Raw genomic sequence first — 27,611 nt, 5'->3', positions numbered from 1 at the left:
TTTCAAAATATATTAGATTTGGTTTTTATTGTAGAGCACACATATCAGGGTAAAGTGCTGCACACACAACTACAAATCATTTTTGGGAAAAAAGCTGTAAAAAAAATAAAACTGCAACTGTTTTAGTTGTGCAGTCCCGACTTGAGGAATCCACGCTGGCAAAAGAGTTCTGGCCCCTGAGAAGGGCTTCTTGAGGGTGGCTGCCCCCGAGTTCTGCAGCCTTAGGCCTGGGCCTCTGTAAGACAAGGTCCCCTGGAAAGTTGGTAGCCTGGGGACCGGGAAGGCCTCTGTTCTCAGTAGGCCTGCATCGTGACCCTGGCTGGCAAGGAGACATTCCTAGAATGAATCCAGATCAGCAAAACCTTGCAGTCTTTGGGGATCTGAGTAAGTGGAATATGCCAAAGACTTTACCTTTTTTACCCCCTTTGATTAATTTTAAAGCCCCCTCCCCAGCTCTCACACCGCTGAGGTGGAAGAGGTTCCTACCCAATCTGCAGGCCTGAGCTAGGGCCTTGAATGCATGCTGTACGCAAACAGAGAGAGTGGGTGCCATCCTGGGGACAGGGGTTGTGGGGGTGGAGGGGAGAATAGAGGTGGGTGGGTGACACAAGGCTCAGAGACTGGCCAATGTAGGAGAAAGGAAAAGGAAAAAGTCAGGAGACCAAAGAAAAAAAAATTAAACTAAAAAAAACCCCAGAAAACAAACAAAACAAAAAATCCTACCACACACCACAATTTTCCATACCCCGAATGTTAGACTTGGAAGGACACAGTCCCTGTAGCTAGAAACAATTCCTAAAACTGGCCCAAAATGGCAAGTCTAACTGTTCCATACAATAACATGCCTGTGCTTGAAAGGAGCAACCCAGCAAAGATGCGTGCTCTTGACAAGAGAGGTCAGGACCCTGTAGCCAGACTCTCAGCATCCATGAGAAGAGCAGGGTTGTGAAAGAAGCCCAGGGCTCAGCAATAGCTCTGGGAATGGCATTGTTTATGACCTTGCCTAGTCATCATGAAGACTACTGCGGGAGGAAGGAGGTGTCCCTGTGAGCTCTGGGGGCCAAGCGAGCATGTGGGAGATGGGAGAACAGCAGGACTTGTTTTCTGCAAAGCCCAGGAAACCTCAACCCAATGCAGACATCATTGGAGGGGTAAGAGACTGAACTTCCTTTATAACACCAAGAGATTTACATTTAAAGCAAAACAAGAAGTTGTTTAACTAAAACATTTTGTTGCTTTTAAATAAACCCAGCCTGACATGGGTCATGTTGCTTTTAAATAAACCCAGCCTGACATGATGGCTATCCCCAATCGCTACTGGCCACTCCAGCATGAGCTTCTGTCCCCTGTAGATGCCAACAACCTTTCCATCCAGGAGGAAAACCAATAACATGAGGACCAAGTCCCAACCAATCTGTTCTTCGGCCTTAACAGGCAACAAATCAAGGGGGGGGGATATATATATATATATGTATATATATACACACATACATACATACATACATATATATATATATATGTGTGTGTGTAAGGATAAAAATAAAACTAACAAAACAAACAAAAAAAAAAGAAAGAAAAAAAAAGCCCCCAAAACCCAGAAACAAAATCCTCAAAACAAAAGGAGGGGCAGCTAAGTGAGGAAAAACAGAGTTCCTGGGAAGGTACAACAGGCCTCAGTGCCTTCGCATCTTCACCTTTCGGGTGGGGCTGCCCGCTGCCTCTGAACAGTCCTCAGCAGACTCGTAAGACTTGCGCCAGTAGTTCTCAGAACTGAAGCTACCCCTCCGTCGGTGTGTGGGCAGCAACACTGAACGCCGGTTTTCTTCCTTGTCCATCTCCAGAATTCGAGGCCTGCAAGGAAGGGAATGGGTTGGGAGTGTTACCAATGAGAGGCTTCCTAGCTCAGTGCTGGGTCTGATCCTCACTTGTGTATGGTTCACTTTAGCTTGATGGTTTGAGACATTTTCCTCACTATCTTGTCGGGTCTGTCTCAGTCTGGTGTCCCAGGATACTGAAAAGACTGAATAAAATGAACCCTTCTTTATCACAGCCTCAAGGCGCTGCACAGCACTCTATTTCTATTTCTCAATCCTCCCCTTTACTCCCACCTTCTCTTTCTACCTACAACCTATCTCTCTGATCACTATCCCCTCCAGTCAATGAAAGCACCAAGATCTTCCTGCCCATATGTTTTAGCCCATATAATGCCTCCCTAAAATTGCACCCCACGCTACCCTGCCATATTGTCTTCATCCTTCTTTTTGATCTCAGCTAAAACAATACCTCCTTAGAAATCTTCCATAGGGGCCAGAGGGTGCTTGCCTTGCATGCAGCGACCCAGGTTCAATCCCCAGCATCCCATATGGTCCCCTGAGCATCAACAGGAGTAATTTCTGAATGGAGAGCTAGGAGTGACCCCTGAACATTGCAGGGAGGGGAAGAGGGGAGGAGGAAGGTTGGTTCCCTAATCCTATTGAAATGAGTCCTTGGTCCACTACTTTCTACCTTGGGAGCTGTCCCATTAACACTGAAGTAGAACCTATGAGAGCATTTGTCTAGGTTGGACTTGATAAGATATATCATGAAAAGGCCATAAATCATTCTCATTTGTTAGTCTCAGCCTAGAGCTTTCTGGGGATATAGGTAGTTGTTCAAGTGGGAATGTCACCTGTGTAGGGAACCATACATAGAGCTCTGGAAAAAGTGAGCAATGCCATGCTCTTTGTCACCAGGCCTTTGTCCATCCTGCTACCAGGCATTGATGGCTCTGCTGGCCTTCGTTTAGGGTGGGAAGCTGAGTACCTGTGGGCAGCATCAGGGTCTGCCTTACGATGGGACCGTTTGGGTTTCTGAGTGGGGTCCCGGTTGTTTCCTGATAGACGATCAGAAGCATAGCTGGGTGGTAACACAGAGCTGCTCAGGGACTTTGTTTCCAACCGAGGTGCATCTAATCTTGTCCTGTAAGGAAAAAAAGCACAAGGTTGCCAATGGCCTCTAGTGATGGTGTGGGCCCCATAAAATGAATTCTTACTCTGGCCAGGCCAAGGGAACTCAACAGTCTCCGTTCTTTCTCCATGGATCAACTAGAAATTGATCTTGAAGACTTTCAAAGACCCACTGTAAGTTTAGGTTTAGGGGTAGGCATAATTCTCCTTGAAGACTCATGATAATGGATCTGCTGCCCCACTAAAAAGATTTCAGGGCTCTCTCTAAGCAATAGGAAGTAGCCCTACCTCATCTCAGCCAGACCTACAGGTTCCTTAGGAACATCTACTGTACCTCCCAGATGATGGAGGGTCCCACTGGTAGGTACCAGTGACACCTTCATCCTTGCCTCAAATACCAAAAAAAGAAACTTTCTCTGGTCCAGGTCTGTGGAATGTGGAAAGAAGGGGAACTTGAATAAATGCAACCCTAGGGGGCTGGAGCAATAGCACAGCGGGTAGGGCATTTGCCTTGCACGCGGCTGACCCGGGTTCGATTCCCAGCATCCCATATGGTCCGCTGAGCACCACCAGGGGTAATTCCTGAGTGCAGAACCAGGAGTAACCCCTGTGCATCACCAGGTGTGACCCAAAAAGCAAAAAAATAAAATAAAATAAAAATAAAATAAATAAATGCAACCCTATATTCTCACACAGGGACACCGCTGTGGAAAAATCAGAAAAAAAAAAAAAAGATCTTAACTCCACATTCACCCACTTGGGTCTAGCCTATTAACTGCTGACAGTTTTTATTTGTTTCAGGATGTTGATCCACGCCAAGTCCAGAGGGCTCTTGAAGATAAAATCCTACCTCCACTGGGTGTAAATTTAAGAAACATACCACCTAGTAAAGGAAAAATATTTGTTTATGGATAAGGAACAGGGAAATGGAAAAGTTGAGTCCAGAAAATTTATCGGACTGTGGTCTGAGTCCTGTATAAAGCCAAGTCAAACGAAGCTAGCATGGAAAACTACAAGGAACCCCAAGGTTTCGAGTATGGGTAAGAAAAGCCTGGCAGGTCAGATTGATAGAAACAATGGACAGAGAGGGGGTTGGGTGGACAGTTACCTAAAAGGATGGCCAGAGAGATAATACAGTGGATAAAGTGCTTGCTTGCATTTATCCAACCTTCATCCAATCCTGGGGCCACATATGGTCCCTAATCCCTGCCAGAAGTGATTCCCTAGACTGATAGGTACAAAACCGTAACTTGGAAGGTTCCAAGGAAGATGCTGTGGTCAGGGCAGAAAACACAAAGACATAATTACAAGAACATAGAAGGAAAGAGAAAGCTGGTGCTTCCACAATCCAAAATTGCTGCCATACCCCCGGCCTGACTCCACCCGTCAGGCCAAGATACAATCTGCTGAAAATTCGGATATGCGGGTTGTTGACTGAAATCTCCAGGCTTTCTCGGGGTTGGGATGGGCTACTTCCCCCGACTTCCCAATACTCCTGGAAGCATTAGCAGTCACCCCCATGAACCAACTCAAGTCCTAGTATGTAAGCTCTACTGCCCGCCTTGCTTCAGAGACCCATAAATAAATCTCAAAAGATATCAAATAGCCGCAGTTAAACCTGGACCCCGCATGGCTGAACAGACCAGGGTAAATTGGAGGGGGGCAGGTTGGCCAGGGACTCACCCAAGCAGAGCTCCCAGCAGCCACTTGCTTCCACAATTCAAAATTGCCACCATACCATTGGTCTGACTTCACTGTCTCAGGATGGATTTCACCAAGATACAATCTGCTGAAAATTCAGGTATGTGGGTTTTGTGACTGAAACCTCCAGGCTTTCTTTGGGTAAGGATGGGCTACCTCTCCCCACATCCCTGTACTTCTAGAAGCCTCAGCAGTCACATCCACACCCAAATGCTGCCACCCAACTGAAAAGCTACTCCAACCTTACTGTCCCAATAAAAATACCGAATGCCCTGAACAAATACCATGACCTCTTAGCACTTGTATTGCAAACCATAATGCACAAATGGAAAAGGAGAGAGAGAACAAGAAGGAAAGTACCTCCCACAGGGAGGCTAGAGTGTTGGGGGATGTTGTAGGTAAACAGGGGACACTGGTGTTGGGAAATGTACAATGGTGAAAGGATGGGTGCTGGATCATTGTATGACTGAAACCCAATTATGAACAGCTTTGTAATGGTCTATCTCATGGATATTCAATTTTAAAAATTAAAAAAAAGAGAGAGAAAGCTGGGAATCCAAGAGTTGCTTTAGCCTAGGCTGCGTGCCATTCTTGGTGACAACTTTATCTAGCCCTCAAAGCTTTCCCATCCTCTGACCTACTGTAAATACATGGGGATGGGGGCAAGGGGCGGGTTGTGGACTGGGTCAGAAAAGAGAATAAACTGTATGTCCTGGAAGTTGTGGGGAAAAGACTTACACTTAGGCAAAACTAAACTTGGGACAGGTAGGTGCCATAGAACTCTGAATATGGGCAGGGTTATTTCTCTTGAGTCCAGCAGGATGTGTCTTCTAGCTGGGCATCAATGTTATAACCCTTGGGCCCAACTGGTATGCACGTACAGGCAGGCAAGCAGGACTACTATTTATGTCACTTTGATTTGGCCTTAGAGACTTGCGAGACGAGAGTTTGAGCTATAATGACTGGTACATAAATCTCAGGCTTCATTCTTCAAAGTTCAGGGAAGATGGGGCCGGAGAGACAGAACAATGGGTAGGGTGCTTATCTTGTACACGACATCTTACATGGTCTCCCAAGCACTGCCAGGAGTAATCCTTGAGCATCATCATGTATGGCCCCAAACTAACAAGCAAAAAGTTCAGGGGAGAAGGACCTAGTGACAAGAGGAAGAGAGGTGGAATGGTAATACAGTGGGTAGGGCGCTTGCCTTGCATACCGCCAACCCAGGTTTGATCACTGGCATCCCCAATGGTCCCCCAGTTGACCATGAATGATCCCTGAGCATACAGCCAGGAGTAAGCTCTAAGCACCACTGGGTGTAGTCCCACCCCCATCGCCATAAAAAAAAAAAAAAAGAGGAAGATCGGGGTCCAGGAGATAGTATGGGAGATGAGGGCTCTGCCTTGCATTAAGTAGACTCCTCATATGGCCACTCTTGAGCACAGGGTCAAGAATAATCTCAAACATTCCCACTCTCCCGTCTCCCCCCCACCCCCAAGAGGAAAGAGACCACTCAAGAATCCAGGCTAGGGGCTGGAGCGATAGCACAGCAGGTAGGGCGTTTGCCTTGCACGCGCCGACCCGAGTTCGATCCTCGGCATCCCATATGGTCTCCCAAGCACCGCCAGGAGTAATTCCTGAGTGCAAAGCCAAGAGTAACCCCTGAGCATCGCTGGGTGTGACCCAAAAAGCCAAAAAAAAAAAAAAAAAAAAATCCAGGCTAATCACCATATCTCTATAATCCTTAGTTTTCTTAGAGCCTGGGCTCTTTAAACTCAGTTGCAGGATTGCAGAAACAGTTTGGGGATCATGAACAACAGGCAACAGTGGAAGGTTTCTGAACATGTAGAAATCAAAAATTCAAAATTAACTGAATTCAAGGTGTTTCAGGCAGCGTTCACCTGTGCTCCTTTTCCCATGCAAAACGGTGTTTTAAACAGAAGGACTTAGGTGCCAGACAGTATTTATATGCAGCTGATCAAATCCTCGGGCACCATCTATCCCCCTGAGCACAGGGCCAGGAGGAAGCCCTGAGCACAGCCAGGTATGGCTGAAAAAAGAAACAAAAAGGAAAAAAGTTTAAAAAGTCCCTATCTAAGCAAAGAAGGGTTAAATAAAATGACTCTGGGTTTCTCAGTTCTGAGTGGTAAGACTAAAAAGGCTATTGTGTTTTGTTCTTTTTTAAGGTTACATTCACTGGTCCTTGAGGGCTACTGTTCTCAAGGGGGTCACTTGCACCAATGCTAAGGGGACCATGTGATGTCCTGGAGTCTGGGACACCCTGCATGCACAACACATGATCAGTCCATAGAGCTATCTCTTTAGCCCAAAGCAAGCCCAAAGCAGCAACAGAGGATGGTGATAGGAAACACACATACATGAGGCAGAGAGTTAAGTTTATTGAACCTTGAGGATCTTTTTTCCGTTGGTCTCATATATGTGCTCTACTGAGAAGACCAGGTAGCAAAGATCAGATCAAATAAGACAGAACTGAACTTATGAGGGCCTATAGCATTATGGAGGAAAGTTCTACTCCAGAACCATACAGTTAAATGCGTTAAACACAAAGGTGCCCATGAACACATGTTCAAGGAAGAAAAGTACTTAAAAGCTGAAAAAGGCCCAGTGAAAATCTGACCCCAGTGACAGGCAGCAGGAACAGCAGAGCCACTAAGAGGAAAGTCTATGCTTCACTCTGGCCCACAGACCCTGGGGCTGGAAAACATTAGCGCACTCTGCCATGCAGGCTCTGCTGGCACACATCAAGTGTAGAGTGGTCTCTCCCCTACTGTGCTGACTGTTCAGATGGCTTGTCTAGGCAGCCAGGGACAGTGGGGGTGACTCCTCACCATGGCTTAGAACTACTGAAAGGGTGGGAGAGAAGTGGGATCAGGTGAGACTGAACGGACAGGCCTAGAGCATGGACTATCCTTTTCTATAGATACTTGAAGTATAAGGGATGTGTACTGCTTCCCTCCACGAATCAGTTCTGCTGCCATCTGGGGGAATTCCTCAGATCAAATGTGGCCTACCAGAAACCCTTTATCTACTTTGGGGACAGGATGAGCTCTGGGATGTGGAGCTGGAAAGACAGCTAAAAGAACTGGAGTGCATGCTTTGCAAGCAGGAGACTGTGTTTCAATGTGAGGCACTGTATGGACCCCTGAGCGCTGCTCAAGGAGAGATCCTGAACAATGCTGGGTCTGGCATAAAACAAAGCAAAACCAGCTCTGGGACCTGACACATCCCTTGGTTGTTAAAAGTGGATCTTAGAATAGCTGGAGATATACCTGACCTATCTCCAATTCCAAAAACTCACCAGCTACAAGAAGCCAGGTTAGAAGCTCATCAAAGCTTAATTTCAGAGCATGTCCCTCTTATTTTTATTTTATTTTAATTAGTTATTTGGAAGGGGAGCAGTTTGGGCCACATCTGGCAATACTCAGGAGTTCCTCATGGCTCTGCACTCAGGAATTATTACTCCTGACAGTGCATAGGGCCATATGGGATGCCAGGGATCAAATCTGGATCAGTCATATGCAAGCAAGCACCCCACCTGCCATACTACCCTCTGGGCCCCAGAATGTCCCTTTTAAAGGACACTCAATTCCCAGGGAGAAAGGTCTGTAGACAGAGCCATCAACCTGGAGTAAAGAGGAAGCCTAGTTATATCAAGTAAGGCCTGGGTCTCCTCAGTTAATATCCAGGGATCAGAATACAGTGGCCAGGTACACGAATGAGGTAAGGGCTAACCAGGCAGACTTTTCTTACTACCAGGAAAGTCACTCAGGTTCTCAAGACAGTCCTAAAGCAGTGATTAGGCCTGAGGACAGGAGAAGCTAGAACAAAGGGAAATAACCAAGCATTCAAATAATATACTAATGATGCTGAAGAGATAATATAAAGAGTAGGGTGCTTGCCTTGCACACAGTCGACCCAAGTTAGATCCCCAGCTTCTCATATGGTCCTCCAAGCATCACCAGGAATAATTTCTGAGTGCAGAGTCAGGGGTAACCCTGAGTACCACCAAAATAAAATATGGCCCCAAAACAACAATACACATGTGGTCTGTCTTTTATTACTCATGCACTCTTTGAGAAAAGTTGCTGGTGAAGATTATCAATGCCCATTGCTGGTAGGGAAGTAATGCTTAATCAGAGAGGCCAAGTCACTAGTCAAAAATCACACTCAGACCCAGCAATGAATCTTGGAAGACAGCAGCTCGCTGGAGATTTCTCCGGATCCTGTGCTGAGCCAATTTCACCCGGGCACCCAGATGGAGCAGATATTCTCTGCCTACTCCAAATGAACCCCAAAGGCCACAAACTTCCAGAAGAAACACCCAGATAGTGGGAACCAGGGACTAAAAAATCCAGGCCACATGGCAGTAGGGACAGGCCACCCCTTCCCATCTCCCCACCCCTTCGGGGTGCTGGCTGTCATACCCACGAACTGCCTCCGGGATTTAAATGCATTATCGGCCTTGATTCAGAGACTCACAAATGAAACTCAGAATGGATTAACTCGCTACAGAGATGTCTCCGGACCACAATCATTTACAATTTTAGAATTCCAGGACCTATCATCTGCAAAACATCTCATGATATTCATAATAGCATTGTAGCACTGTTGTCCCATTGTTCATCAATTTGCTTGAGCGGGCACCAGTAACATCTCCATTGTGAGACTTGTTACTGTTTTTGGCATATCAAGTACGCCATGGGTAGCTTGCCATGCTCTGCCATGAGGGCGAGATACTCTCAGTAGCTTGCCAGGCTTTCCGAGGACGGAGGACTCGAACCTGGGTCAGTTGAGTGTAAGGCAAATGCCCTACCCGCTGTGCTATTGCTCCAGTAATAAGCAATAGAAAATAAATTTTCTAGCATCTGCCTGTGGCAGGCAGGCTTGAGTGGTGGTGGGAAAATTCAAAATAATGGTGGTGGGATTGGTGTTGAAATATTGAATGTAATTAATGTGAATAACCTTAAAAAAATAAACTTAACTTTAAATTTTTTTTTTTTTAAAAGCGCAGACTTACCCCCCTATGATAACTTTTTAAGCCCAGATGGACTCTCTTCACTGCAGCAGAGCAGAGTTTTGTGAGCACAACACATTTCCAGGTATGTAAAACCCACTGCCAACCAACCTCCAATTTCTGCTCTGCTCTCACCAAGCACAAAGCACAGTATCCCAATGGAGTAAGGAGGCAAGGAGCAGTATGGTGAACTTGTCCTATTATCCCTTGTCTACTAAAGTAACCTAAGGCATTATATTTCAAGTCTAGCATCTCCAGTTAGCACTCTCACAAAGACATGTACCATGTCAATAATAGCTTCCCCACCTCCCATCAACCTATAATCAATTCCTACTCTGCTTTACCCAAACAAAGCAGTTCTAAGATACAGGAAGTGCTGTGATCAGAAAAGTCTAAAAAGCATATGAGAGGAATTACTCAAAGATAGGGCAACTGTACTACACAGTCCTGGACTTCCAGCAGGTCCTCCCCCATACATAAGCCTGTAAAATAGGCTGCAAAATCATTCTGCCTGGTTACTATCATCTGATAGTTTATACACACACATGTATATATACACACATACCTCTTAAAGAGTTCCAGGAGCCAGAATTCACTCAAACAACATAGGTGGATGCCAGGGATCATGAATGTCCAGGGATCAGGTCTGGTAAGGTCTCAGTGTTACCCTCCAGGACATCAGGATACCAGACACCAAGTTTGCTTTCCCTCACTAAAAGAACATCTCTCTGGGGCTTCCTCTTCCATGTTCCATATGCCTCTGCTCACAATGTAACCTGACTGGGCAGAGCCTTCCTCATACCCTACCCATGACCAATCAGGATCAGAGGAAAGGTATGGCAAGAAAGGGTCCAGGTGTGCCATTTAGCAGCCTCAAGTCTAACCAGTCCTTGCATAATTTATAGGTAATTTACGTGAATAAGGTTCAGCTAAGAACTTGTGTTTAGTGAGGTGGTGAGCAAAGCCAGGCCAGGGGCTCAAACCAATCACATCCCATGGTTGTGTCACTACCTGCATATTCTCCCGGCAAGTTGTGGATACAACTGGCCCAATCAGGCTACCAAATGGACAAGGTGTTTTTGAGTGAACATATATGTGTTCCCTCAATAAGGGAAGAAAGGTGGGTTAAGCTTTGGCACAGGAGATAAGAACAATGGCAGATGTCTCCATAACGGCAATGATATAGGCCTGGTCATGATCAAGGAAACCAAGTGCAGGCTGGCCACGCTTCTTGATCGCTAAAGAGCAAAGCCCAAAGCACACCCACTACTCATACTCACAACTTCACATTTAGGCTGCTTTGCTTTTAGGCAGGGTCTCCTCCTGACCCCTAAGACCTCTTGGCTCAAATGACCAAATAAGTCATTTAGCTTAGCCTACAATTTCTCACATGCAAATGCTTCATCCCACTACTCACATTCACATACTCAATGGCTGCCCAGAGACCTCCAGATTTCTCTAGCACAGCAGGCAGTCTTCTCTAACTTCTCTAACGTCTTAGGTCATAGCAAACACTCCATCCACCCATCTCAATTCTGTGTTCTAAATTAGACTACCTCACTGAACTTTCTTTTGCCTGAACTCTTTTTTTTTTTTTTTTTTTGCTTTTTAGGTCACATCCAGCGTGCACAGGGGTTACTCCAGGCTCTGCACTCAGAAATTACTCCTGGTGGTGTTCAGGGGACTATATGGGATGCTGGGAATCGAACCCAGGTCAGCCTCGTGCAAGGCAAATGCTCTACATGCTGTGCTATGACTCCAGCCCCTTGCCTGAACTCTTGGATCTATGCCTGCCTGAGGCCCACACATCCTTGACTATCTTCAGGTGGACTTCTCTGGAACAAGTCCCTGGTTAGGTGCTAAATGTCTCTTTTCCTTTATAGGACAAAGAGAATGAAAAGAGACTGTGCTAGGGGCTGGAGCGATAGCACAGCGGGTAGGGCTTGCACACGGCCGACCCGGGTTCTAATCCCAGCATCCCATATGGCCCCCTGAGCACCGCCAGGGGTAATTCCTGAGTGAAGAGCCAGGAGTAACCCCAGTGCATCACCGGGTGTGACCCAAAAACCAAAAAAAAAAAAAAAAAAAAAAGAAAAGAGACTGTGCTAATATTGCTGACACAATATTAGCACATACCAGCCATGGTTTACTCTGGGCAAATGAATTTTTACCTTTTGTGGGCAGGAGGTAGCTTGAGCTGGGTTTTGAAGTCATACCCCATGGGGTTCAGGGGACCATATCCAATGCTAGATATCAAGGTAGAAGCCTTAACCACTGTACTCTCTCTAGCCCTAGTGGGCTTCAACCCATCCTGAGTTGAGCTCTCCATGACCAAAAGCAAAGAATTTGGGCTATTTACACCTGCCTAGAGTCACTATTTTGGTTACAAGAGATGCTAAATATGTGAGAATACAAGTTTTAACAGGGAATCCTGGAGGCTTCAGAACTGTTGATCTAAGTCCTCTCTAAAACAATATAAATCCTCTATACTTCACTGTCTTTCAGACTATGAATTTAATGTTTTTCTGCTTGACCAATAGTTTCTATTTCAAGAGCTATATCTAGCAAGTGTGTCTCAAATGCACTCACCACACCTCCACCACACCCCTCTAAATTGAATATAATTTGCTATAATTTTTGCTGGGCACCAGAGTACATATAGCACTTACTTTGCTTGTGTGGCACTGGCATGCAAATTACAAACCTATCACATACCATGCACCAAGGGAATCCCTGCATATCTGCCTTGGATGCTTTGTGAATGGAAGAAATACTTCAAGCCCAAGTCATCATTCCACGGACTGGGGAATAGTTCAAAGAGCTGGAACACGTGCCTAGCATGCACAAGGCCAAAAGTTCTTTCCCTGCAATTGCATGGGCCTCCTTAGTGGCCCCTAAGCACCACCAAGGTGACTTAGTGGTCTTCAGCACTAGTGGGTCCAAGAGCACCACATCACCAGACCCTTGTACTGACCATCTGACCCACAGAGCCAGGCCAAGTACCATTGGGAGTGACTTCTGGGTCTCCTGACCACCACACTAGGAAGCTATCCCACACATAAAGTAGCATTCCAAACTAGCTTAATGACATGAGGCTGCAAACGTCCAGAATACCTTTATATACAGAATTCACATCCCTTATTCTCAGAGTTAATGTGAGAACAGCATTCTAGCTAGTCCCTGGCAATCTGGGAGTGTTAGCATGAGGCAGCACACACTGTCCCCCTGAGTCTGCACATCATGGAATCAGGAGTGGAATAAATGCTCCCCTCCAGTCTCCATGAACAACTACACCCAGAAGATAGTTACCTTCTTGGTTCTCTAAACCAGTGTTTCTCAACCAGGAACCATATATTTTCCAAGGGAGCCTCAGGTGAAAATCGTGTAACAGGAGTTCACAGAATGTAACACAAAAAGGAAACAAGATCGGAGGGGACCACCTTTGGAATTGGAAGAAGGTTAAAAAACTTTTGTAAACTTGGGGCTGGAGCAATAGCACAGCGTGCAGGGCGTTTGCCTTGCACGCGGCCAACCTGGGTTCGATTCCCAGCATCCCATATGGTCCCCTGAGCACTGCCAGGAGTAATTCCTGAGTGCATGAGCCCCTGTGCATCGCCAGGTGTGACCCAAAAAGGAGAAAAACAAAAACAAAACTTCTGTAAACCAAAATTCAAAACTTTACCATCCCTGACAAGAATGTGGCCACACACACCCAAACTCCACACACCTACACAACCCCCTACAGTTGCAGTCTCTCCACTCTCTGTAGAGTAGCTCCTGTGCCATTTAAAACTCTGCCCAGGGGGCAGGAGAGAGCCAGGAGATAGCTCAAAGGGCTGGAATGCAGGCTTTGCATGAGGGAACCCAGATTCAGCCCCTGAGTATAGTTCGGTCCCCAGATGTTGCCAACACCAGCCCCTTCAAAAATCACTGTAACTGTGTCACCATCATCCCGTTGCTTATTGATTTGTTCGAGCGGGCACCAGTAATATCTCTCATTGAGAGACTTATTGTTACTGTTTTTGGCTTATCCAATACGCACGGGTAGCTTGCCAGGCTCTGCCGTGCGGGCTTCATACTCTCGGTAGCTTGCCGGGCTCTCCGAGAAGGGCGGAGGAATCGAACACAGGTCGGCGGTGTGAAAGGCGAATGCTCAACCACTGTGCTATTGCTCCAACCCCCCTTCAAAAATAGGAGTGAAAATATTCTTACTAATCAAAACCCTACTTTCACAGCAAAGGCAAAAGAACTCTACTGAACCCACTAGAAGTAATTTCTGAAGCACAAAGCCAGGAGTAACCCCCAAGTGTCACCAGGTATGGCCCCAAAACAAACAATCACAGCCAAGAGGAATCTAAGGAGACAGAACAATTAAAAGTAATGTGGAATCCTGGAATGGAAAATAAGATGGGTAAAAGCTAAGGAAATATGAATAAAATACGGACTTTGGTTATCAACATTTGGTGGTTTTGGAGTTTTTTTGGAGGGTGTGGTGTTTGGGGCCATACCCAATAGTGCTCAGGGGCTATTGGCCGCTCTGGGATCACTCCTAGTGGACCATATGCAATATGTGGTACAGGCACTGAACCATGTACAAGTCAAGCATCTTAACCTCTATCCTATTTCTCCTGTTCTCAGTATTGGTTTTTTATTTGTAATAAACATACCATAATGATGTAAAATGTTAGCAAAGGGGAAATGAGGTTCAGGGGACATGGTACTATCTTCATTTTTCCTATACAACTGTTCTTTGAAACAAACAAAAAAGTTAGGCTATAAAATATACTGCTCTAGCCTGATTGTAAACGCCAGTCTGCTCTGCATCTGGTATAGATGGATATCTATGCAACCCTGGGAATTAAGTTCACCTCTTGGGATTCCATTTTAAAGGCAGCCATGTCTTGATCTTGGCACAGTCAGCTTGGCACAGTCCAATCACCAAGTAAGCAAAAGTACCAGAGAGGCTGGGTTTAGCATCACTGACTCCCTTGGCCAAGAAGAGAGAGAGCCATAGGCTAACTGCCTGCCTTTGTTTCTTTTCATTCCCTACTCCTGCCAGAAGTGAAAACCCAAGACACTGGGGGACGGGGGTATTTTTTTTTTGGGGGGGGGGGGTGTGTTGGGGAGTTGACTTTGCTGCAACAGTGCTTGTGGCACCAGGGATTAAACAAGTCAAGCACTTTAACTCCTATACTATCTCTCTGGCTGACAAACTTAAACTTGTTCCGGGACCACACTGCTTACTCCTAGTTCCGTGGTCAGGAACTCCTGACAGTGCTTGGGAGACCATATGCAGTGCTGGGGGTCAAATCAGACCACATGCAAAGCATACATAAGCCCTGTTCCATCTCTCCAGTTCACAAACACAAACATTTCTAATGCAGGCTGCTACAACAGTCTATAATCATGAATGCCTAGAAAAATAGCTACTTCCTGAATTTGATCCCAGGTACTGCAGGAACCCCTGTATGGCTCCTATGCATCACGTCAGGTCAGAGCACCGAATCATCAGCCTACAAATGATGATCTGCAGGCATCCCATCTGAGTGGCCCAGGTCCCCTAAGCACAGCTAGAAAGACCCAGGAGAAACAAAAGTTTAGGGGGCTTTGGGGCCATACTTGGTAGTGCTGGAATAGGTATGGGAACTATTTCCAGCTCAGTGCTCAGGGTCACTCCTGGAGGTCCTCTGGAGACCAGGTGGTATGGGGGCCAAATCCATATGCACTTCAGCCTTTCAAGCCAGCTCCCTGACCTCAACAGTTTTTTAAAAAAATGTAAATTAACAACACGAGGGGACTAGAGAGAGGGTTAGCCTTGCATGTGGCTAACCTGAGTTTAATCCCTGCACCTCATCTGGTCCCCTGAGCACCTCCATGTACTAGTGATCCCTGAGCATAGAGACAGAAGTAAGCCCTGGACACAGCCAGGTATGACCAAACACAAAACAAAAACTTATAATCAAAAGCATATGTGATAAATCAGAATCCAGAAGATGAGGAAAATAAGTGTGAGAAGTCTAGAAGTTTTCTAGTTTTATTTCAACCCATTAACACTGAATACACAGGATTTTACTCAGCCCTAAATAACCTAAATAGCCATAGAACTTAAGAGGATAAAAAGACAAAACAGCTTAATCCTCAGAGAATTCAAATCGAAGAGAAACCATGCAGTCCTTCACCTCATAGCTTCATCCTGACAATCCACAGATACAGAGAAGCCAAATTCTAAGAGATCCAGACATATATCTCTGGACAGGCCTCCAGGTGCCAGACAATAGGGCACTTACTTCCTGAGGATGATGACTGCTCTGCGTTCCTTGATGTCCTGAGGACGTATGCAGTGAGTGATTTCATCAGCAGCATATCCACTGAAAATAAACACAGAGCAAGTGAGCATGGGAAGAAGACAACCAAAGTTTCTGGGGTTAGTAAAGAGACAGAACTATGACTCAGGTCTTACAGCCACCCTCCACTCCATTATGTGAGAGGTTCAGGAATCAACATGATGATGGTGGGGGCTGGGAGCATGGGGAGATCATAGAGAAACACTACAGAAGCTAAGATGTTTGCCCTGCACGCAGCTGACCCACGATTTATAACTAGCATCCCATATGACTTCCCAAACTCCTCAGGAGTCATCGTTGAGCACAGACCTGGAAGACCTGAGCACCACTGGGTATGGCCCCTAAAAACAAAGAACCTAAGGCTAGAGCAATAGAAGAGTGGGTAGGGCACTTGCCTTGCACCCCATATGGTCCCCTGAGCACCACCAGGAGTGGTCCCTATGGTGCTCAGGGCACTCCTTGCTCTGCACTCAGGGTTCACTCTGGGCAGACTCAGGGAACCATATGTGGTGCATAAGGATCAAACCTGAGTCAGTCATGTACAAGAATAGCACCCTCCTCAATGGCTCCAATTCCCAGAAGCTTTTTTTGATATTTAAATAGTAAAGAGATCATACTGATGGTAGAGAAAAGAACCTTTAAGGATTCCTCATCTGAGCTGCTCTCAGACCAGAGTTTTTCAGTGCTCTCTGAACACCAGTCCCACAAGAGACTAGAGGCAAATGTCTACAGTCACATCAATTCAGTAATTCAAAAAATTATTAGCTGATAAGAAACCGGTAAGAAAATAACAAAGAAGGATTGGAGAGATGGCTCAAAGGGCTGGAGTACATGCTTTGCATGCCAGAGGCTTGGGTTCAATCCCTGGTACCACATGGTGGTCTCCCCAGCACCAAGAGCAATACCTGAATACTACCAGGTATGGTCCAAAACCCAACCACCACCCCACCACCCCCCAAAAAAAAAAGAGTCAAGAGTTTTTGAAAGCAGTAACAGGGATCTGAGAAATACAAAAGAATTCTGATGACTTCAATTGAGCTTTAACTGAAGACACTTCATTGCAAAGATCTATTAATATCATTGACCCACAATGAGACATGCCACATATACATGGAGGGTTGAAGAGACCTAAATTTGAACCTGAGCTCTGTCATCTATTTGCTTTATGAACTTAGTTTCATGGTTTCTTTTTTTCCTTAAAAGGCGTTAGGTCACAACCAGTAGTGCTCAAGACTTAGTTCTGGCTCACTGTTCAGGGATCACTTCTGGTGGGGGTCAGGGAATCATGTGGTGCTGGTGATCAAATCTGGGTAAGCTGCATACCGCCAAGAATATTACTCTCTCTAGCCCTCAAGCAGATTTTTTTGGTTCGTGTCCACACCCAGTGATGTTCAGGGGTTACTCCTGTTCTGCACACAGAAATTACTCCTGCCAGGGCTCTGGGGACCATATGCGATGATGCGGAACAAACCCAAATCAGCTGCATGGAAGGCAAACACCTACCTGACACACTATTGCTACAGCCCTTGAACTTAAGTTTTTGGGTTTTGTTTTTTTTCTGCTTTTTGGGTCATACCTGGCGATGTACAGGGGTTACTCCTGGCTTTGCAATCAGGAATTACTCCTGGCGGTGCTCAGGGGAACCATATGGGATGCTGGGAATCGAACCCGGGTCGGCCGCGTGCAAGGCAAACACCCTACCTGTTGTGCTATCACTCCAGCCCAAGTTTTTGGGGTTTTAAAAAACTTTTTTATTGAATCATTCTGCTAGACCCTTACAAAGCTGTTCAGTATTCCAACACCCATCCCTCTACCATGTACATTTCCCAATACCAGTGTCCCCAGGTTCCCTCCCATCACCCTCCCACTCCCTGCCTGCCTCTCTCTCCCTGTCCCTCTCTCCTTCCCTCCCTCTTCTCTCTCTCCCCCCCACCCCCACCTTTTATGCATTGTGGTTTGCAATACTGATACTGAAAAGTTAACCTTGAACTTAGTTTTAAGCCACTTGCTGGGCCTAAAGTTCAGTTAACTGAGCACAGCAGTAGATTTCTAGGGGTTTCATTTTAACCTTACGTACTCTATTGTCATTAATGAGTATGAGGTTTCTGTTATTGTTGTTTAGCCACACTCAGTAATACACAGGGCTATTCAAGCTTGCTACTGAAAGACATACACTGTGAGGATGCCAGGGATGAAAGCCCCGTCAGCCTCACTGCAAAGCAAGCACCCTACTTGCTATATAATCTCTCCAGCCCCACCCCCTCTTTTTTAATGGTGCTAAGGAGATCAAACACACAAGTGCTCTACTACTGAACTATAGTCCTAGCTACATCAAAGTGGATATTTGGCAGCACAGAGCATCAAACCTGGGTCCTCGACATGGACCTGTAAGAATGCAAGGCATGTACTCTACCACTGTACCACATCCCTGACCCAAATTACACTTCTTTTTCTTTTTGGTTTCTGGGTCACACCCAGTGGTGCTCAGGGTTTAGTCCTGGCCTTGTGTTCAGGAATCACTCTTGGCCATGTTCCAGACCTACATGCAGTAGCAGGGTCAGCTGCATATACAGCAAGTGTCTTACCCTCATACTATCTCTCTGCCCCCAATCAACATACATGTCTAAGGCAGCATACTGGCTACTACAGGCAAATTTCCCTACAATTAACAACTATTATCAATATGTTTGAACTGGCTATAGGCACTACTATAGACTCTGACTTTCCGTCCCTAACAAAGAACTGTTTTTCTTAATGTAGCTATGGAACAAATCCAGACATTTGTCAAATCTTATTTGCCATCATCCCCAAAAAGGCATTTCTTAGAATGAACAAGTTATGCTAGGTCCCATCATGGAGTCCAGGCTTCAGAATTACTAGTGAGAAGGTAGGACTGCACTACCTGCACAGATTCACCAAAATGACTTTGGTGGTCAGAGAGGGCCTTGATTGTGAGTGATCCAGGTTTGATATCTAGCACCCCATGTGGCCTACCCAAGTCTTGCCAGAAGGGATCCCTGAGTGCAGAGTCAGGAGTAAGCCTTAGCACTGCCAAGTGTGGCCCCAAAACAAAACAAAAATGATGTAGGCACTTATGCCACCTGAAGAGTTTATTAGTATTGGACTTTCAGAACTTGTTAGCTACACAGTTGGTTTTTTTTGTTTTATTTTGCTTTTTGGGTCACACCCGTTGATGCTCAGGGGTTACTCCTGACTCTGCACTCAGGAATTAACCCCGGTGGTGCTCAGGGGACCATATGGGATGCTGGGAATAGAACCCAGGTCGGCCACATGCAAGGCAAATGCCCTACCCACTGTGCTATCACTCCAGCCCCTCAGCTGACCCATCTCTTCAGATTATCAGGTTCAGTAGGGAGAGGAAGGCCCAAAGTCCTGACCAAAATAAGCTCTCTGGCAAAAGTGTAGCAGATACTTTAAAGGGTTATTTCCACTGAAAAACAAACAAACAAACAACAACAACAACAACAAAACTACTTGGGGAGGGAGCCGGACAGCAGAGAGGCAAAGGAAATAAGGGAGAGAACCACTAAACATACCAGGAAATTTGACAGAAGGGGCAGCTATTAACTCAGAGAAAAACAAAGAACTGTAGAAGGAAACAAACACAAAGAAACCTATCTACTACAGAAAAAAGCCTAGTTGGCCTAAAAGTCCTAGTTGGCCAGCTTGAAATTTAATCTGCCCTGGGTCCAGCCCTACCTTTGGCTTAAAGAAAAGTTTCAGTGCCTCATGGTCTTTTGTTTTCAAGGGAAGGTAAAGGAGGAAGTAACTCTTGCTGGTCAGTCACAGCCTGCTCCTTACACTCAGCCCATGGAAATACCACTCCCACACACATGCTCAAAACTGTGACTTGTATGCTACAACGACCTAACTTTGTCATTCACTAGCTCTATGCCTTAGAGTGACTCTTGTCTCCCTCCTCCCCTATTTCCTTAACTACTACTAGTGGGTTTCCACCAGACCATCTAGCTACATCTCTACTATCACCTTTGGTCTCCTTGAAATTGTGTTTATAAGACAAAGTTGCAAAGGCCCTATTTATTTCTACATAAGTGGACACTAAGCATGTGCTAAGCTAAATTTCTGTACCACTTTGAAGTCTGTTTCTACACCTATAAAACAGAGACTGCCTTAAGTCCTTTCTCAGAGGAAGAGGAGATTAAAATGAGAAGTCTGAAAAACTTTTTTATTTGTGGGGGGAGGGGGAGTACACATACACACTCCAGCAGTGTTTGGAGCTTACTCCTGGCTCTGTACTTAGGGATCACTCCTGGAAGGGTCGGGGAACCATATGGGATGCTGGAAATCAAACCTAAGTAGGCTGTATGAAAAATAGACTGTAGTGCCTTACCCACTTTACCCTCTTCACCCCCTCAAAAAGTCTTCATAATGCAGCACCAGGACCACACTTCTTTTTAGGAAAACATCTTGAACACCAAGATTAAGGTACATTTCTAGGATGGTCACCACTCCCTCTCTACTCCGAGGGACTGGTTCTTTAGTCTGGTGACAGGCTAGAGCCAACGAGGACTACTTGCTCTTGTAGCTTGCTGGACCAAGAAACTATAGCTGCAGGGGTGGCGTGAGTAGAAGGCCAACCACCTTGGAATAGGGACAACATGTAAGTTCAGGTTTAAGTTATAACCGGAACCAAACCTACAAGAAGATATATGACTTGCCTTTATGAAATACCATGGGGCTTTCTAAAACTAGACAGAGAACTGACATGTTCTTAGTCCCATTTCCAGCTATGTCAAGGTATAAATATATAGTAGCTGACAGAAAGAATGTCATTTCCAGAAATATTTATAAATTCTAGTGTTAATATAGATTACTAAACTCCAAGTATTCAGTAATGTGAAAGTCAATCTTTAGAGCAACTCTTACAGCATCAATAGTGTCACTTTGCAGATGAGAAAAACTATGATCCAGAATGGTTAATTTGCTTAAGATCAAACAGTTTCCTCCCAATAACATGGAACAAAAGAACCCACATAAGAGATGCGGCCCTCGGGGCCGGAGCGATAGCACAGCAGGTAGGACGTTTGCCTTGCACGCGGCCGACCCGGGATCGATCCCCGGCATCCCATATGGTCCCCCAAGCACCGCCAGGAGTAATTCCTGAGTGCAAAGCCAGGAGTAACCCCTGAGCATCGCTGGGTGTGACCCGAAAAGCAAAAAAAAAAAAAAAAAAAAAAAAAAGAGATGCGGCCCAGGACTATCTGCCCTACATTCCGAGCTATTTTAAGTCAGAAAGTTTTGCTTTTTGCTTTCAACCAGCTGAACAAGATCAGCTCTTATTACAGAACTAGGAATACATACTACCCAGGACCAATTGTTAAGTGGAAGTCACAGGCTGCGCTCATCTCGATGTCCCACAGCTGGGTGACAAATCATTTGCAGAGAAGTGACCAAGGCATGGCTCTCTGGACACATGACCACAACACATACCTTGCAACAGTGGGTAGAGTGCTTCCTCGCATGTGGCCGACTGGGATTCGATCCCCAGCCCACATGATCCCCCGAGTCCCATCAGGTGAGATTCCAGAATGCAGAGACAAGAGTAAGCCCTGAGCATCAATGGGTATGTCCCTAACATACAACAAAATACCAAAAACCGTATTCCTGCCATGCTGCCTTGGAGAGATACAAACACAATCACTACCCTACCACTACTAACTAAAGTGAGTCTTGTGAGAGTGATTAAAATCCCATTTTCATCTGCAGAAAAACACTGTTTTTATAAATCCCTCCCTTCCAATCTGTAATTTAACAGCTCTAGGCTAAAATGCATACTTGAAAGGAAAAAATCACTTTTTACAAGCTTGGGAAAGACGCCATGCAGTATCTTGAAGTGATATGTGACAAGTGTTCCACACCTGCACACCAAGTAAAACATTGTGTTTAGTGAACAGATGAAACAAAACAAATTTACAGAGAAGTCCAGAATCCTAGAGCAATGGCTCCACACTAAGGACAATTTTGAATCCCCGGGAAATTTGGCATGTTTAGAAACATTTTTGGTTGTCATAGAGTTTTACTAGCATCTAGTGAATAGAAGCAAGGGGTGCAGAAATATCCTATAATGCAATAGCACAATGGGTAGGGCATTTGCTTTGCACTGCTGTAATAAACTGTCACAAAGTTGGTGACTTAAAAACAGAAATTTGGGGACTGGAGCAACAGCACAGTAGGTAGGGAGTTTGCCTTGCACGCAGCTGACCCAGATTCAATTCCCAGCATGGTCCCACATGGTCCCCTGAGCACCACCTGGAGTTATTCCTGAGTGCAGAGCCAGGAGTAACCCCTGTGCATCGCCAGGTGTGACCCAAAAAGGAAAAAAAAAAAATAATAATAATTCCCACACAAGAATTAGCCAGGGAACAAAAATGTGTAGCATGGGGGCTGGAGTGATAGCACAGCGGGTAGGGCGTTTGCCTTGCACGCGGCCGACCCGGGTTCGAATCCCAGCATCCCATATGGTCCCCTGAGCACCGCCAGGAGTAATTCCTGAGTGTAGAACCAGGAATAACCCCTGTGCATCGCTGGGTGTGACCCAAAAATAAAAAAAAAATAAAATTAAATTAAATTAAAAAAAAAAAATGTGTAGCATGGACTCAATCCTAATACCACCAAAACAGAATAACATCAACAAATTAGTCAGTCCCAAATGTCAACAACAGTACTGCTATGGAGAAGCTCTAATCCAGAGCCTTACCAAGGCATGTCTCACCAGAATCTCCAATTCAAAACCAAGCTGAATTCTGTTTGGTTTGGGACCACACCTGGCAGTGCTCAGGGCTTACTCCTGACTCTGTGATCAGGGATTACTCCTGGTAGTGCTGGGAAATCATGTGTGTGCCGGAGATAATCAAACTCAGGTCAGATGCGTGCAGGGCAAGCACTCTGCCTGTTGTTCTACCTATCTCTCAGGCACCTAGGAATTCCATCTCAAGGGTTCTGGGTTATCAATCGAAAATTTTTGGAAGCCCTGAAAGACAAAGGAATTTAACAAATGAAGGGCCCTTTAACTTCTGAATCTGAATAAAGAAGACAAAGTAATGCTTCCACTGACACAGACTCCCTTAACTTTCTCATTAAGAGGCCTTGAACATTACTGGTTCTGATGCTATGTTAACATAAAAGGAGACCCAGCTGTTCAAGTCAAATCAGACGAATGACCTGCATTATGACATTAAAAGGTTTCCAGAGACCCCACTTCTCCACATGATTGTGCCTACAACACTCAACACAATATAAGATTAAGCTACTCATAGAATCTGCATTCTACCTGTGCTAGAATTCCGTGGTCAACCAAGCCACACTGAACAGCTGCAGTCTAGCTAGATCTCCTAAGAAGTCTTTGGAATTACTAAATACACTGGTAGGTTTGTTTTAGGGCTGAAAGCAGCAGCTTCCAAAAAAAATTTGTATCACATAAACAGCAAAAGTGTCCCAGCAAATAATCTGTTCAATCTGGAGAACTGATTTTTCAGTTCTGAAAAACTGAATTTCCAGCAGGATCTGGGACATAATATGTGCCATCAGTCCAAGTTTTGCTGCTGCCATGACTATAAAATGAAATATCAGGTAAAAAGACCAATTTTATCAAAGGCTGGAGCACATATCTGGCATACAAAGGCACAATATGTTCCCCAAAGCACCAGAGGGATAACCCTGCTGGTCCAGGACTTTTGGTGTAGCAGCAGTGAACCAATTATCTCTGGGCGAGACCATAGGACCCCCCTAAGCACCACTTGAAGGACCCATTCTACCCCATCATCCCATCCAAAAAAGGGCCAAGGATGTAGTTCAGCACTTGACTTGCACATGTAAGTCCCTGAGTTATGTCATGGCACCTCAAAAAAAAAACCTTTACTCTGTTTAACTTGGTCCTAACAGTCTTACAAAGAACTTTTAACAGTCTACTGAATTAACTATTCCTCTAATTATTACTCTATCATCCAGGGAAATCAGTCTTCCTCGTGGGAACAGAGATGCGTGCATTATCAATTAAAAACTCTCAGGGGCCTTTCTCTGTTATTTTCTGTTAAGGAATCCATGAATGTGTTAAGGAAACCAAGGTTTTTAAAATTATTAATACAGAGTCACTTTTTTGTGACCAAGGAAGCAGCCCGGGGTTACACACATGCACAGCATTTGCTCTACTCTAGTCCCAATTCAAAGAATCATACTTTTTCTGGAGGCTAAATCTGAGGGTGGGCTAAATCCGAGGGTGGGTAAAACGTGGGCGTGCACTTTGCATCCTCACAGCTGCCTCGCCTCCAGGGCCCCAAATTACTTCTCTCTTTTTTTTTTCTAAAGCAGACTTGGAAACGGACCACCAGAATGGTAAAGTAACTAGCCACAATCCCGAAAGGAAAAAAGAGCCGGATCCCTAACCTTCTAAGCAACAGGCCTTCAAAAGAACTCGCTGAAGTCCGCGCTCGGCCGAGCTGCCCTGAGGATACGGCATTCGGAAGGGGTTCCCGGCACCGCCCAATCTCCTCACACCTGTTTCCAACGCCGCCTCCCCCGAGCGGGAGACTCGGGCGGTCGAGAAAACGCGCGGGATCCCACAGGCTGCGGCCGGGCGCCGCCCCCTCCTCCCAGGTGGGTTACCTGAGCACAGTCACGCTCCCCCTGCGCACGGGCAGGGAAAGCACTGGTTCCGACACCCGGATGGGCTTGAACTGGAACTTGCAGCCAAAGCAAAGCGCGGAGTCGCTGAAAAAGGACACGGACACGATGGGGCGCTCGAAAATGTGGATGGGGTCCACGTGCGACACGATGCAGCCGCCGGGCTGGTAGTCGTTGATCACGGCGCTGTTGACGAAGCCCTCGGGGATGACGCGGTGCTCCACCAGCTTCTGGATCACCAGCTGATGGACCCACTCGGGGATCTCGTCCACGTCGCCGGGCGGGTAGAGGCGCTCCTGGCCCGGCCCGCGCTTCTGCAGCTGGGCGCCGTACGTGTAGCCCTCGCCGAAGAAGTACTTGTTGCGCAGGGGGGCCCGGTCCACCGTGTGCTCGTTGTAGAGGCCCTTCTCGGCACGGGACACCACCTCGTCGATGCGCGCCTCGATCTTGGCACACTCGTCCTGGCTGAAGAGGCGCATCTGGCGGATGCCGCTCTTCACCTTGCGCGCCTCCTCCTCCTTCTGCAGCTGCTGCTCCTCGTAGTCGCTGCGCTCTGGGTCCGAGTCCTCCTGGTACTTGCGCTTTGCCCCGGGCACTGGGTACGGCTCGGCGGCGGCCGCGGCGGCCGCGGCGGCGGCCACGGCGGCGGCGGCGGCGGCGGCTGCCTCCCGGCTGCCAGCCTTGTAGTTGTCCCGGGACGTCATGGACTTGAGCTTCTCACGCAGGTCCGTGTAACCGCTGGCGGCCGCCATGGCCCCCGCGACGCTGCTTCAGGGTCCTCCGGGGCGGGCGGGCATGGCTCTCGGGGCACGCGCCCGGGAGACCCGGGGGGAAAGAGTCTTCAACGCCAGGCCCCCATGCGCGGCTGAAGAACCCGGCGAGGGGCGTCGAGAGCCGGGCGCGAGGGTCGAGCCTCAGAGGCGGCGGGTCATGCAGCGGTGGCGGCAACGAGGTTTCCTCCTCCTCCACCTTCTCCACGTCCCGGGGGGCAGGGGCGCCGGCAGCGCCTCATGCCGCGGAGGGCCGCTGAGGAGACTCGGCCCGACTCCCGGACAGACCCTCCGACGCCCTACTCGAACCGCACTTTAAAGCTCTCCTCACGACGTCACGGGCTGCCCGCCCGACGTCCGCCAGCGCCGCTCCTCAGCGGGCTGCCCTCAGTGCGCACGCGCACTGTCGCTAGCCACCGCGGCTCCGAGTGCACCGAGCATGCGCGTGCGTGCGGCCCGGGTCGCCGAAGGTGCGCGCGCAGGCGCAGACCGGACCGTTCGTGTTTTGGGGGGGCCCCCTCCCCCACTAGCTGAAGGGCTTCGAGGGAGTACCCTCAAATAGCAACCTGTGTCCGACACCGCGCCACCTCCGCGACCGAAGGGCTCCCTCCACAGGGATGCGATCACGCTGTCAACGCTGTCGCTAAGCTGTGTCACGGCATCGTCCGATCGCGCGCAAACGCCTCAGCTACCAGCGCGCAATCACCAGGGAACCGCCACAACCTAAGCTTGTCCCGTTGCCGCCCCCTTTGACGCTTTCACTTTTTCATTGGGCCACTGGCCACCTGCCGGGCGGGCCCAGACGGGAGCTCCCAAAGTTGATTGGTAGTTACAGCTGTCTATCAGATGGTTGCCGTGGCTACTGCGTCCGTCACTTAATTAGCGGCCGGGTGGGCAACGAGGACCCCTAAAAGGTGGACGGGTGACTAAGGAAGTGCCTGAGTGGCGAGCCTAAGAGAAGCAAGCCCTCAGAGATACTTGAAGAAATTTCTGAAACCCGCCTGAACTTCTCAGACTTGCGAGGCGGAGAGCAGCAGACCTAAGCTTCGAATCCCGACTGCGATGGCCGCAGAAGCCGAACATTTTCCCTGCTCCCTGTTCCTCCTCTCCCGCCGCCGCCGCCGCCGCGGCCAGGATTGTAAAAACGTTCCACGAGTCACGTCCAAGTGGCGTCGAGCCCGTGCGGACGTGGTGACGCGCCGAGGGTTGATGTAGTTCTTACTTGGACTAGAGGGTTTTGGGGACACTTCTTTCAAGGGATGTAGAAGAAAACTTGCAGGGAAAGAGGAGGCGCACGGATAAAACAAAGCTATAGCTACAAGAGACAGTTCAAAACCTCTGGGGCAGTGTGCCCGGTTAGGAGGCGTGGCGTGAGCAGGGAAACGGATTTATACTCAAAAATGTCCAAGATTCCCCAGATCTTCGCTAGACCCAAGACCCGTCGACAAAATCTCCTTGCCCCTCTTTGCGAACACAGAGATGGTTCCCGATTATATCCGCGGGCCTTTGTCCAAGCTTTCTTCTACTAGCAATGCCAGCTCACTTTCCCCTTTGTCTTTCATTTTGATTTTCTGAGGCCCTCTCCTTCTAGCACCTTCTCAGATCCTCCTGAAAGGATAGGTATCTTGTCCTTCATGATCTGGCACTCTAGGCTGCCTTCAGTTTCACGCCCCCGGATCAAGCTTTTACCCCACCCCGCCCTAGATCTTAAAGGCTCTAGAAATCTGCTAAATCCGGGTTTGAATCTTGTCCTCAGGACAGGCTATATGACCTGGGCTGATTTCCTCTCTCTGATCCCAGCCGTGAAATGGAGATTAACAGTACCTACCACATATGGTATTGTGAGAACGCAAGAGTTATGAACAGGCTTTTTGGATTTGTTGTGGGAGGGCCACACCTAGTGATGCTTAGAGATCACCCTCAGGAAAACTTCTGCAGTGCCAGAATAAAAGTGAACCTGGAGGTGGCAAATCAACTGCTCTGCCATTAACCTATCTTTCTTTGCCCAAGTCATCACTCAAAAATGTGATTTGCCCAAGTCAAGCAGAGGGGCTTGCTGTCCCCAAATCTGGGCCTCAGTTTCTACATCTATGAACTTAGGGTCTTTGTTGAGAGGCCTGGACAAATCAGCAGAGCCTAGACACCTAGAACTTGA

The 27,611-nt window shown here is 47.1% G+C and overlaps 1 protein-coding gene across 1 annotated transcript; it reads right to left on the bottom strand.

Moving 5' to 3' along the window:
- On the bottom strand, positions 1-26,193 carry ALKBH5 (alkB homolog 5, RNA demethylase). The gene is made up of 4 exons (XM_004612865.2): positions 24,669-26,193; positions 15,969-16,049; positions 2,803-2,958; positions 1-1,851 (listed from the first exon to the last, which is right to left on the bottom strand). The coding sequence occupies exons 1-4, from the start codon at positions 25,436-25,438 to the stop codon at positions 1,674-1,676; spliced, it is 1,185 nt and encodes a 394-aa protein (XP_004612922.2). The 5' UTR covers positions 25,439-26,193; the 3' UTR covers positions 1-1,673.
- Positions 26,194-27,611: the final 1,418 nt, after the last annotated feature.

Source organism: Sorex araneus, chromosome 4 (genome assembly GCF_027595985.1).
Source record: "Sorex araneus isolate mSorAra2 chromosome 4, mSorAra2.pri, whole genome shotgun sequence".
NCBI lineage: Eukaryota > Metazoa > Chordata > Mammalia > Eulipotyphla > Soricidae > Sorex > Sorex araneus.
This window is presented reverse-complemented; position numbering and strand designations above follow the sequence as displayed.